A 12,814-nucleotide genomic window follows, 5' to 3' on the forward strand; every position below is an offset into this window, starting at 1 on the left:
AGCTGTGGCCAAGTTTGGAGCCGGGGAGAAGGAACTAGTGGGGACTGAAGATGGAACTAGAGGGGACTCAGGAGAATGTAACTAGGGTCGGCGCTCCTGAGTGAGGGAGTAGGTAGTGGACTGGGACTCAGGAAGATGTAACTAAGGTCTGCACTCCTGAGTGAGAAGGGCTTGAGGACTCAGGATGTAACTAAGATCTGTACTCCTGAGTGACAAGGGCTTGGGGACTCAGGATGGTAATGAGGGGCTGCACTCCTGAGTGAGAAGGCTTTGGACTCAGGAGGGTAACGAGGGACTCCTGAGTGAGAAGGCCTGTGTGAGAGCTTGGAAAGGACTGGCTCCGGGACAGAGTGGAGATCCCTGCAGCCAGGTGAAGAATAAAGCCACATGCTTTTGGTGGAGTGCGGACTCCTGCAGCTTTGGTAGAAGAGGCCCACGTGGCTTTAGGATGCCCATTTGGCCGCGTGGCCTGGAAAGCAAGAGAGACTTTGACTGGAACTGGGTACAAAGGACTCTTGCCAGTGGACCATGAGAGGGTACCACAGTACTTTGGATTAACTCGAGATCCTGCCTGCAGGGTGACACAGCTGACGGTGCCAGCAGCCTGCAATACAGACGTGTGCTCTTTTCCTGATTTACGGTATCCGGAGTTGGGACAGTGGGAGAAGGGAGCGCTGTGTGGGTGTAGGTGTATACCCTAAAGGACTTTGATATTTTAGTGGTGGCATTAGGCCTGAATAGCATTAAATAAACATTCTGTTTCCTTTTCACAAATCTCTGGCATTAAGAGATGTCTTTCCAATTGGCGGCGGACAGAAGGGCCCAGTAGATTTTAGTATTTTGTTTTTGGGAGGGGCCCCTGTTGTGTAGCAGTTTTGGGCATCCCTAGGTGGGCCAAATATTGTATTGCTCCTCCCTCGGACCTCTTGTTCGGTAACAGTAACTCCAATTTATGTAAGCTGACAGAGCTTTTAAAATTAAATTTAATACAAAGCTTTGACCAGGTAGCTCAGTTGGTAAGAGCATCATCTCAATGCACCAGTGCTGCACATTTGATCCCCAATCAGGGCACATACAAGGAGCAACCAATCAATGTAGAAATAAGTGGAACCAAAAGTCAATGTTTTTATCTCTCTCTTTCTCCCTTCTTCTCTCTCTCTTCATAATCAATAAAAGTAATAAATTTAATATAATCAATGTCTAATTAGATCATAGAATATTAAAATGTGATCTATATTATATCTTAAAACTCCTATTTTGTTCTACCAGAAGAATGATGATTTTAATGTATTCATATAAATCTGGCCTCTGGGAAAATAACAATTAAATAACTATTGCTATTAGGCAAGCACCAGCCAATTTGGATAGTCACCATCACATTTCCTGTATTTGATGTCTGTCTAGAAATAGAGATGAAATTTGCCTTCCTTGTTTTTTTTTTAAACATAGGCTCTTTGGTAAAAGACATTATAGCATTAGTTCAGACTTTCTTCAGATTCTCTATTTTCACAAATCACTTTTTCTGTAAAACAGAGCTCTGTATTCAGACATGAATCAAAAATCCACTGAAAGAATAATAAATGAATGCACTGAATACTTTTTTCTTAATTTTAGTGAATTTCCACAGTTTTCTATTTCCCATGACTTTAGTCAATTACTTTTTGTTAATTCTTTGTTTTTGTTTTTGCTTTATAACCTGGGCTGGGATTTTACGTACTTTAATTAGTTTGACCTCATCCTGTTGCAGTTACACTCAGCCAAAATATTTACACTTCACATTTCCTAGAGCTATCTTAAATTTGTATCAGTCAGCCTTGCTGTTTGTTAGTTGAGAGCCTATGACTGGGACAAAGGATGTAGTAATGTTGACTGAAAGGGGAGACTGAGAAACAAAGGCAAATTCTTCTTACTTTGCAAGTCAGCCTAGACTTAGCCCAGAAGCCAAATGGCTTTGTATAACAAACTTAGCTATCAGTCAGTAATAGTGCATCACTTAAATCAATTGTTGCAGATGGTTTTAAAAAAGGAAGCAGGTTCACAAAGCACAGCCCATTCAGACGGAATTTCTCTGGGACTTCCAACTAATTGTGCATTCTTGGGCCAGTCACACAATCCCTCTTATTAGGAAGAAGGAAGCAATGCCCACCTTACAGAGTTGATCACATGAGGAACAAAGTATGTGCTTTCTAACCTATGGAGGTGATATGACTTCAATATACTTGTGATTTTTATCACCTTAATAATTTAGCTTTGACGTTCTTGCTTTTGGATTTTATACTGTGTCTGTTTAACTACCACAGTAGCTTAGTGGCAGGAGCAGGAAAGGTTAAGCCCCTCCTCTCAACACTTCGTTTATGTGGATTCAACTGAAGTGACAGGCTTGGTTCTCTCTGACTTCTTTCCCAGAAGAACAACCATCTTACTATTCATCAGTATTTGTACTTAGATAAAGGGCTGCAGCTGAAGTTACAGAGGGAAAATACAAAGCAGACAGCAAAACAGGGCTGCTCAGAGTTGCACAAACAACCCGAAGAAGCGAGCCTGAAAGCATTAAATAAAGAACATCATAGTGACTGGCCACACGCACTTGCTTTGTTCGTTTCAATCTTCACAGAGTAATGTTCAGCAGTTATGTGTTTTGCCTTCCAAGGGCTTTAGGAACACTGAGTGATTAATAATTTTTTAAACAGTTCTCATGAAAGAATATATTTTGTTAATTTTATGCCACTAAAAAAAAGGCTATGAGCAAAGGAGTTTCAATAATAGGACAAGTGCAGTATGTAAAAAGTAGGTTTATGTTTTTGTTTTAAGAAGTAAAAAATCACAGAAGTTAACTTACATTCAACTGAAATTAATTTCTTATAAATCACAACAATGATAATTTGACTTCTTTCCCTTTTGGACAAATGATAATCTGAACAATGAAAACAAGTCAGTTAATTATTACTAATTTTATTTTAAATGCTATCTATTTTTTATAAAGTAAGACTTTGTAAAACTTTAAAGAAGCACATTTCTTGAAGATTTTTTAGTGACTGATTTTAAAATTGTTCATGTGGAGACACAGTCCCCCAAAATCTCTAAGAATATTTACGATATAAACTAAGTGCTTATTTCCCTCGAGAAAATTTTTCTGTGAAAATATCTTGGTAGCTCTTGCAAAATGCCGATCAACAGAACTGGAGATACAAATACTCAAAATACAAACTAACACAAGCACAAATCCTCTGTATTCCACAACACTAATGTCACTGGATATGAGCAGAAAGACAATGTCACATTGTCCTTAATATTTTTAACCATATAAAATAAAACAGTCAAATGAATTGTTTTGGCATTTAACTCCACAGTCTGCTGAAAGCACTTTGCATTGATGAATCTCAAAATATTTTACCATTTCACTGAGTCTAACTGCATGTTCTTGGGAAGATTTCAATTACAGTCTGATTTAGTGGGCAGCTTGCTGTTGGTAACAGAGACAAACGGTAAAATCGGAATTGCAATTCAAGACTTCTGACTGATGCATCTATCATGAGGATCCATTATTTCAATCAGCCTACTCTCATAAAATTGACACCACTTAATGCAAACCTATCATATGCACAGGTAACAACACAGAAGTAGTGGTGGAAAAAAGATAAAGAAGTTAAAATGAAAAATATGACTCCTTTTTTTGTCATGGTATGAATATAAAGCCCTAGAGAGGGCCCTTCTTCTTCCAATCTCCAACTCTCTACAAAGAAAACTACAGAACATCACCATAAGGCTTCAGCTATTAATACAAGTTTAAGAAAAAATTCAGAGTACTCCTCGCTAAGGAAATCAGCCAGTGACACGTAAGAACAATTACATTGAACCCTTCCTGGTTCCGATGAATGTACTCGACTAGGCTATTATACTTCAACTGAATGAACTGGCTTCAATGTAAAATCTAATAAAATTAAATATAAATGGGCTCCTGAGGAAATTAATTCAATGAACTACAAACAGCTACTTGATTTTTTTCCTGATAGCTGTCCCTCTCATCAGCAGCAGCACATTGCACGCAGTGTAGGCAAGAGTAAGGTACAGCAATGGCAATGGTCATGGAGCACACCCGTATTAACCTCAGTAAAAGCAGCCATTCATCCTCCCTCCCTCTTCCTTTCCCTTCTTTATAAATTCTACAGACTTGATAACAACTTACTTTTCATATAAGTTACTACTCCTTTGAATAATAATTGCTAAATTTTAAATGCTCCTTTAAACAAGAATTGGACAGTCTTTTAAAGGGTTTACAGGAACAAGTATAGAAGACACATGGAAATGGGAAGGAGGGGGAGGACTTGGTGTAAAAGACAGAAAACTGTACTGGAACCACAATTTTTTTAAAATTTAAATTATTAAAAATAAATAATAAATAAAGTGTAAGTAGCCGAGATGCAATGCTTTCTGTTACTGAAGGAATAATGTAGAACCCACTTCAGGATAGCCATGAATTCAAAGAGTTATTTCCTGACATCAGAAGTGAATACGTTAGCCCTGGCTGGTGTAGCTCAGTGGATGGAGCACGGGCCTGCAAACCAAAAGATCGCGGTTCGATTCCCAGTCAGGGCACATGCCTGGGTTGCAGGCCAGTTCCCAGCAGGGGCCAGTTCCCAGCAGGGATCGCATGAGAAGCAACCATACAGTGATATTTCTTTCCCTCTCTCCTTCCCTTCCCCTCTAAAGATAAATAAATAAAATCTAAAATAAATAAATAAACAAACAAAAAAAAAGAAGTGAATACGTGGTTGCTGAGCAGCAGGGTAGTGTCCTTACTCAGTGGTGTGAGCTTTTCATGAAAAATAGGCCATGACCTTGTCCATGCTGGCTGATCCTATGACAATGTGGACTTCTGTGGTTTGGGCTAATGAAGCTGGCATATCATCTGTGGCTGAATGTCACTTGTATCATGGATTTTCTTGACTATCATGGCTAAAAGTAGACCATTCTTGACCTATTTGGAAGGTATTTATATCAAGTAGTATAAGGACAACAATACCTCCACTAAATTTCTTACACAGCTTTCTATTACAATCATTATACAGAACAAATTTCTCCAAGAAAATATTTTTATGCTAAAATAAAGAATATTTTTAAATGGAAAATAATTGCTCAACCAAAAGAGAAGATATTCTTTCTATTTTGCATCATTTCTAGAATTTATTTTGCTTGCCCTGATTAAACGAATGACGGGTGAATATTTAGTAGTACAAAGCTTTATTTTTGTCAAAGAAAGTATTCATCATAAAAGTTATGCTCACATTTGCATTCTTTACAGCACTTTCCATCCACGTACGCAAGAGCCGACTTAAGCGGGCAGTCAGGGTTCGGGCAGATCAGAGTGTCACACCGGATGGTTCCATTCTGAGAAGAAGACAATATTTAGGGAATTCACAAGTTGCAGTTTGGTAGTCTTCAGGTAATTTTAAGTCTGTTTTTTACATATTAAACCCTTCCCATAAAATTTCATGAACACAGCTATTATTTTTGGTTATTGTACAGTAAAACCCATAACACAGAGACCCACAGTAATACAAAGTGGGTTATAACACATTTGGTGATTGGCTCCCATCTCTGTCCAGCAACTGATCACAGCTGAGCCTGAGTCCTCACCTTGTGTAGTGAGGTGGATGAGGACATGGGTAGAGATAAAAGCACACACTGACCGGGAAGCAGCAGGCTAAGGGTAAGCCTGGGTTGTGGTCCCCAGATTACTCACAAAATGAGCACCAACCAACCAGGAGCATAACTGCTACCATTCTAAAGGCCCGGACTCAGGATTCACAATCTCCCTGTGGGTATTTAATGTGGAACAGACTACCACCATGAAGTGGTGCTGACGATCCGATCCGCACCGAGGTGCTGAACTGCAGACAGAGTGGCAAGGAATTTGATTCCCGAAGGTCATCCAGAGCTCCCAGTCTGCTAGTTGCCTTTCTAGTCATTCAACTGACCTCGTGATATTATATCTCATATTTCAATCAGTTTGATTTTTGACCCCCAATTAATAATTTGAGAATGCTTTACTGTATTTGTAAAATGCTGTAACTTTAGTATGAACATAATATGTCCCTGAATAGAAGTCACGTAACGTACACGTGCACATGTGAACACATATCATTGTTTCAGAGCTGCCTTTGGCTTTTTTACATGCGTGGTATTCTGCTTTGGGATAAACTTGATGAACTTGTGGACTTTTTATTAAGACTAATTCACACAGACCTTTGATTTCTTTCCAGTGAACCAGTTTTAACAGATGAATTCATGTGGGATTTAAAAGTTCAAAACCAAACTGGCTGTGAACTTTTCTTTGAAATTGAACATATATTTTTGAAACAATAACACACTAAATATTCTACTTTATTAGTGAGTAGTTAGGTAAATTATATTTATTTAAACTCTCTAATTTGTATTACATTATATTAAAAAACTTTAAAAGATAATCTTGTTTAAATTCCATTATTTGTTTATATGGACTAATCTGGTCACAATATTTCATACTGCTTTTAATTTAGTTTTATTAAAATACATTAATAAGCTCATGATATGGGAAAATTTCTGGAAATGTTAAGGATAACAGGATAGAATCCTTTGAGAATCACCTTACTAAACCAATTTAAATTGCTAACTTCATATGTGTACCAATAAATTTAATTTTTATAGCATTCTTAAACCATAATAATCTTTATAGGCTAGAAAAAGTATCTTTAATAATGTAACACACGGTTCTTTAGATTTGAATGGGTTTGTTGGCACTTTGGTATTGTGTCTTGAGGAAATGGGTGTTGAAATTTTCATGATGACATTATTTTAATTAATTTTTAAAGAGTGGGGGCAGCTGAGTTCCCTTAGTCTGAAATCCGGTGGAAGCCATACCAAGCATGTGCAGTTCTTACAGCCATCTGTCCAGGACTCCAGTTCTCGGTAGGTGGTTCCCTTCATGGTGCAAGTCCTTTCACAATAGCACTGATCCAATCTATTCATTCGCTGTTCAGCTCGAGACAGCTGTGGCACAAAGGAGGGGGTTCATAGCGTTCACCATTCCAGGAATGCACAAATGCACAGTGCTCCGGTAGCTATCCAGTTTTTTCAGTGTGTAGCAGCAGTGATAGCTGTGCTCATCAACTATTTGTTGTAAATATATTTCAGCCTTTAATTTAAAAGAAGGATTCCCCCCTCTTATTTTTGTGAATTTGTTCCTGCCTTTGAAAAAGGAGCATAATCTATGAGATATAAATAAAGGCTAAGTCAAAATGGATCACTTACAATACGGAGCAGCACTTTCCATTTTTAAACATGTTTAATTTCATGAATATGTCTACTCAAGTGCAATCATAAGTTTTAGAGTTTATATCATCAGAAACTACCCATATACAACACAACTTTCAAATTATTTGTAAGTTCTATGCAAAATGACAGCAATCCAATGAACTTATAGGCACGCTTTAGACATGCTCAAGACAGTGAATTACCCTACAGCTGCCACATAGTGGCAGAAAGCGTTTGTGGGACCATTTCCTTGACATAATCCTAGTGTCCACATCTTTACGTCTTCTTGTCTCCTTCCTTATAAAGAAAAACTCAGTAAAATAAACACTAGATTAAACAATAAATCCCATTGTAAGAAGCAGTGAATGAAACAGGGAATCTGCCTCACTCCTGATTTACTGAATCATTTGTTACATGGATGGCCAAGGTTTGAATATTTATAAGCCTTTTCCTCAGGCAGGAATTTAGATTTAGATTTAGCCCTGGCAAAGGGTATAGTATAGAAAAGTCTCAAAGGTAAACATCTATGGTTATAAAAAGAACTATAGAGAACCTCAAGGATTTTTTAGCTCCCCTACACTATATTTCCAAGTAGCTTTTACCTTGGCTGATGTTTTGGCTAAAATGTCTTGCAGCTCCATGATTTTCTGCACAAGTCCGTGGAAATCATTGCACGTTGGACAGGCTGAAATTGCAAACACTACATTGGTCACATTGTACCTATAAGGCTTCAATTTGTATTCACAAGGGGTTCAATCTGGTTATGTCTATGCTGACAACTCATACGTCAGAACTCCAATTTTGCACTGACATCCTGGATAAAATTAAGCAAGAAGCACACTTTCCCTCACACAGTACAAACAGTAATGGGACTTACTGCGATTAAGATCTGGGCACTGAGCAATAAATCCTTGGGGCATGACAAGTAATTGCACATCTTGCATTATACCCTGTGTGTGAAAAATTAAATAAAAAACGTATTACTTTCATCTACCCAAATTATGTTCAGTAGTCAAGTTCATGTAAGAAAAGATTACAGAATTGAGTCACCAAAATCCCTGAGTAAAATCTTTTTAATACATTGCATTGACTCCAAACCAAAGAGAAAGAAATACATAAGAAAAAATAGATGATGACTCCCTTATTGATAATAAGTTTAAAGCCTTAAGATGAAATGTCAAGATATAATTAAGAGGCAATAGTCATGTTGTTCTGAGAAGTTATTTTGACTTAGCCACTGAAGTAAGGCTTGGAAATCACCTTCAAAAATCAACCCAGAAATCACTTCTGGTTTCAGGAACAGTGACATTGATACCAAAATTAAATTAATTGCAACCACCAAAAAACATTTAAAAACTGAGTTATAAAAGCAATGCTCATTTGAGCATTTCTCTTTTTTTCAGTTGAATCTTTTAAAACTAATCTCTCAACTCAAAAAGGACAATAGACGTATTAAACAACTGTGCAAGACTCAATCACAAGACCTTAAGAGTACAGAAAATTTAGCATGGCAGGTTTTTAAATGCCACCTGGAAATAACCCATTTTACAAAAAAAGAAAGAAAGAAAAAAAGCCACATTACATGTTTATATACAAAATTTGCGTGCATCCTTAGTCATTAAGGAATAATCGGCATCCAGCTTTGGAGACTTACAGCAAAGGCCAAATGGTAGTTCAGAAATGACCTTATCAGACACAGTCCCACTGTCTCTTCCCTACAGCACCTCTCTCTCTTCCTTTCTCAACTTCATATGCTTTCTTTAACTAATATTTCACTTAATCTCATTGAAAAATGCAAACAGAATGTCTAGTGACAGGGCTGACAGCACCAACATATTATCAAGACAATTTTGAGCAAAGATTTACCAAATTCTAACCTATATATCTTCTACCTATTTAATCTGATTAATAGTCTGCTGCAAAAAGAACATTGATGTGAATGATGAATATTTTAGTGTACTGTAGCAATTGCTGGATCTGCTATTTGTTTGGGTTTAGAGTAAGGAGGCAATTTGTATACAAACTCCTACCGTTTGGAAGCAGCAACATAGAAACAAAAACAAAGTCCCCACGTACAGAGCTGTGCACTGCGTGGCTCTAGCAGGCACCATTCACAGTCTACCTTAAAAAGCATGATCCCTGGTGTAGCACACGTAATGCATGTGTGAGAAGGGTTCTGAGGCCATATCTGGGCTCCATGGAAAAGACTGTTACGAGTAGAGAGGAGGCTTGGCACTCACAGCCCAAATTTGCCATCCTTCACATGAGAAAAGAGCATTGAATTTTCAGGATTTGCAAAAATGGGATCGATTCCCCATGACTAGCTTTGGAGAAACTACTTAACCTCTATGAACAGATTTATGCATGAGTAGAAGAAAAAAAAAGACTGAGCATCAAAGCCAGCCAGACGAGGATTACATGAAATGCATGTTCAGAGCACCTGGTTTCCAGGTAACAGACAATGTTCAAGTTTGAAAAAAACACCTTCTTATGATTATAAACCTTGCTTAGAATACAATTTTAAAGTTACTGGTATAGACCCTACCTACAAACCCACGGCTGGACATGTAACCTACCACCCCCTATTTAACAACCATTTGCTGAGCCACTGCTATGCCACAGTTGCCGGGGGGGTGATTACACTTACAGGCCTACAGTCAAGAAACTTTCTGGACTTTATTTCTTTCTCTTGTAAACACAGAAAATTAAGTGGTATATTTTTTAGATCCTCTACAATGATGAGATTCTACAGTGTCTGTCTCTCAAGCAGGCACTAAAGAAAAATATATAAATTATGACTGCTTTTTAGCCTTGGTAGATTTGTGCACGTATGTTTCTCACTTTTTGGAGTCTAAGGAGACCATGGATAATGAATATTAAAAAACTTTCAAACCTCTATTAATAACCCCCCTGTGAAATTATCATCAAAGGTTATATTGCAGTAGTGGAGAGTTTATTTGTATACTAACCTTTTAGACTTTCATTACTTTGAATACCTAATTTCAAGAAAGATATGTTAACTACCCTAATTGCAGACTTGTGATCTTCCCTTTAATGTCTAAAGACCAAGCTCAGAGGGAAACAAGAGAAACAAGTGTTCATTGGCTAAATAACAACACTGGCATTTAAAAAAATTTTTAATAAATATATATAGGAAAAACCACACAGATCAAATTATGTTGTTTCACACCATAGAAAGCAAAATGCAATTTTCTGAACTCATTAGAAAGCATTTATATTTAGACTTTATGTTCAGACTTGAGTCAAAACACACCTTAAAATATCCGTGGACATTATTTCTCTGTCCCAGCCAAAACGTTGTGCCCACAGGCAAGTCTGTGGAGGGCTTTTCCACCACTCTTTCATATATTCTGCAAAATAAGAGACAGCAGATAAGTCATGTAAGCAGTCATTTTTTAGAATCTTCCATTTCCTGAGCTGAGACCATTTCACTTACTTATTGCAGTCAATGTGCAAAGTCAAGTGGGAGGCACTGATGGCTAAGGAAAGCTTGTGCCACTTGTCATCAGCCAAAGTGTAAGGAAACACTTCCGTGTGAGGGCGGTGGCTGCCAGAGCGGTAGTGCAGTCTGACTTCATTCCGGTGGCCACTGCTTTCTAGTTCCAGGTACCTGCACAGAGAAGAGCCATATGGAGCCCAGTGAAAGTCAAGTTCAAATACCACTGATATGATCTCTGCCTCCAGAAAGATTGAGTAGATATGCTTTCCCTGTTCATCCCACCAAATACAGCTAGACATTACATTATAAAACAAACATAAGAAGGGTCTGAAAGATCCTTCTTTCAGAAGGAGGGGAAAAAGAGTGAGGGACCTCAGGACCTGAGGAACAAAACCATGGTAAGTTTCCTGGGTTTTCTTTTTGCCTCATATGTCAAGACTTAGAACTAAAGAAGCCAGCAACCTGAAAATACCAACAGATGCAGAAACAAACAAACAAAAAACAAAACCAAAAGACTTGTTCTCTCTAGCCCAAGTACCAAAAAAGGAGAAGACTAGCAACATAAAAACTTTTAGAGAATACTCACTCTATTTTAGCTGAACACCACAGAAAAAAACTGTGCTCATGTCCTCAACCTTGCCAGCAAAGGCTAAGTAAGGACACTAATTTCCATCATTTTGGAGCACAAATGATATACCCCAAACCTCCACTAGCACAGTAAAGGAGAAGAACAAGTAGAAAACCAAAACCTTTTACCCAGCTGGCCAGTCATAAAGCTTCCCAAAGCATCAGTGGAGATCTCATGAGAAGGAACTTGGTCTCCCACCTTTATCTGGCAGTAACAAAGCACATTTCCCCTGACACCTGGGATGGTATCAAAGGAAGCTGAGTGGAGAGTCAGGGTTTTCAACACCACAAAGCATTAATAAGACCGTCACTACCACAATGTCAGTAGAGACCATGTGGGGAGTTGGAAAATTTACCCTCACCCAGAAATAACAGAAGTTCTCCCTCAATTCCCAACAGAAGGCCCAGTGGGGAAACTGGACTTCTACCACCCCCTATAAGTAACAAGAAGGCACTCTCCCATCCTCTGACAGAGCCGTGACAGAGAAATCTAGCTAAAACAGGAAGTTTAAATAAGACCCAAGTCTCAGAATATGATATGAAAATGAGCAGGTTTAAATTGAAAATCATATGCCATATGAAGAACAGAAAGGTCTAGAATTTAATGATAAGAAGATAATCAATGAATATTAACAGCAAGAGATAGAGATGCTGAATGACCTGACAAAAATTTTAAACAATCATTGATAAAATGAAGCAATAACAAATGTATTTGAACACACCTGAAACAACAGCAAAGAAAAAAATAAACAGAAAGTCCATGGAGAAAATAGAAGAACCAAATAAATAAAGAACCAAATGGAAATTTTAGGACTCAAAAATAGGATAATTGAAATAAAAAGCTCAAAGAGTAAGCTAAACAGTAGAATGGAGGGCACCAAAGAAAGAATCAGTTAACTGAAAGTTGAAACAAAAATTACCTAATCTGAGCAATGAAAAGAGATTTTGAAAGAATGATCAGTCCCAGAGACCTGTGAGGCCATAACAAAAGATCTAATATTTGTGTAAATAGAGTCAAAAAAGGACAAAGAGGGTAGACTGAAAAAGTACTTGACTAAATAATAGCTTAAAACTTCCCAAATTTGCCAAGAGGCATAAATGCACAGATTCAAGAATCTAAGCAAACCCCAAACAAAAATCAATGTGAAGAAATACTCATCATAATTAACTTCTAAAAACTAAAAATGAAGAAGTATATTGAAAGCAGGCAGTAAAAAATCAATACACTGTGTATAGGGAAAAAAGACAGTAGAATGGCAGCGGACTTCTCAGCAGAAACAGTGGAAACAAAAGGAAGTGGCACAATATTTTTCATGTGATGAAAGGCAAATTGTTCAGCCAAGAATCCTATAGCCAGAAAAAATATTCTCAGAAATGAAGAAAAAATCAAGAAATTCTCAAACGAAGAAAATGAAGATAACTTGAATCAAGTTT

At 37.6% G+C, this 12,814-nt stretch overlaps 1 protein-coding gene across 1 annotated transcript in view; it reads right to left on the bottom strand.

Moving 5' to 3' along the window:
- NELL2 (neural EGFL like 2) overlaps window positions 1–12,814 on the bottom strand; it is a 334,594-nt gene that overhangs the window by 218,551 nt on the left and 103,229 nt on the right. Inside the window, exons 5-10 of the mRNA XM_037162321.2 lie at window positions 10,751–10,924; window positions 10,568–10,664; window positions 8,171–8,243; window positions 7,896–7,978; window positions 6,901–7,029; window positions 5,286–5,388 (exon numbers count right to left, since the gene is read on the bottom strand). Coding sequence (XP_037018216.2) covers window positions 5,286–5,388; window positions 6,901–7,029; window positions 7,896–7,978; window positions 8,171–8,243; window positions 10,568–10,664; window positions 10,751–10,924 — 659 coding nt within the window. The remainder of the gene's footprint in view (window positions 1–5,285; window positions 5,389–6,900; window positions 7,030–7,895; window positions 7,979–8,170; window positions 8,244–10,567; window positions 10,665–10,750; window positions 10,925–12,814) is intronic.

The sequence above is a fragment of the Artibeus jamaicensis genome, unplaced genomic scaffold (genome assembly GCF_021234435.1).
Source record: "Artibeus jamaicensis isolate MK-2021 breed Jamaican fruit bat unplaced genomic scaffold, CSHL_Jam_final contig_233, whole genome shotgun sequence".
In the NCBI taxonomy this organism is placed as follows: domain Eukaryota; kingdom Metazoa; phylum Chordata; class Mammalia; order Chiroptera; family Phyllostomidae; genus Artibeus; species Artibeus jamaicensis.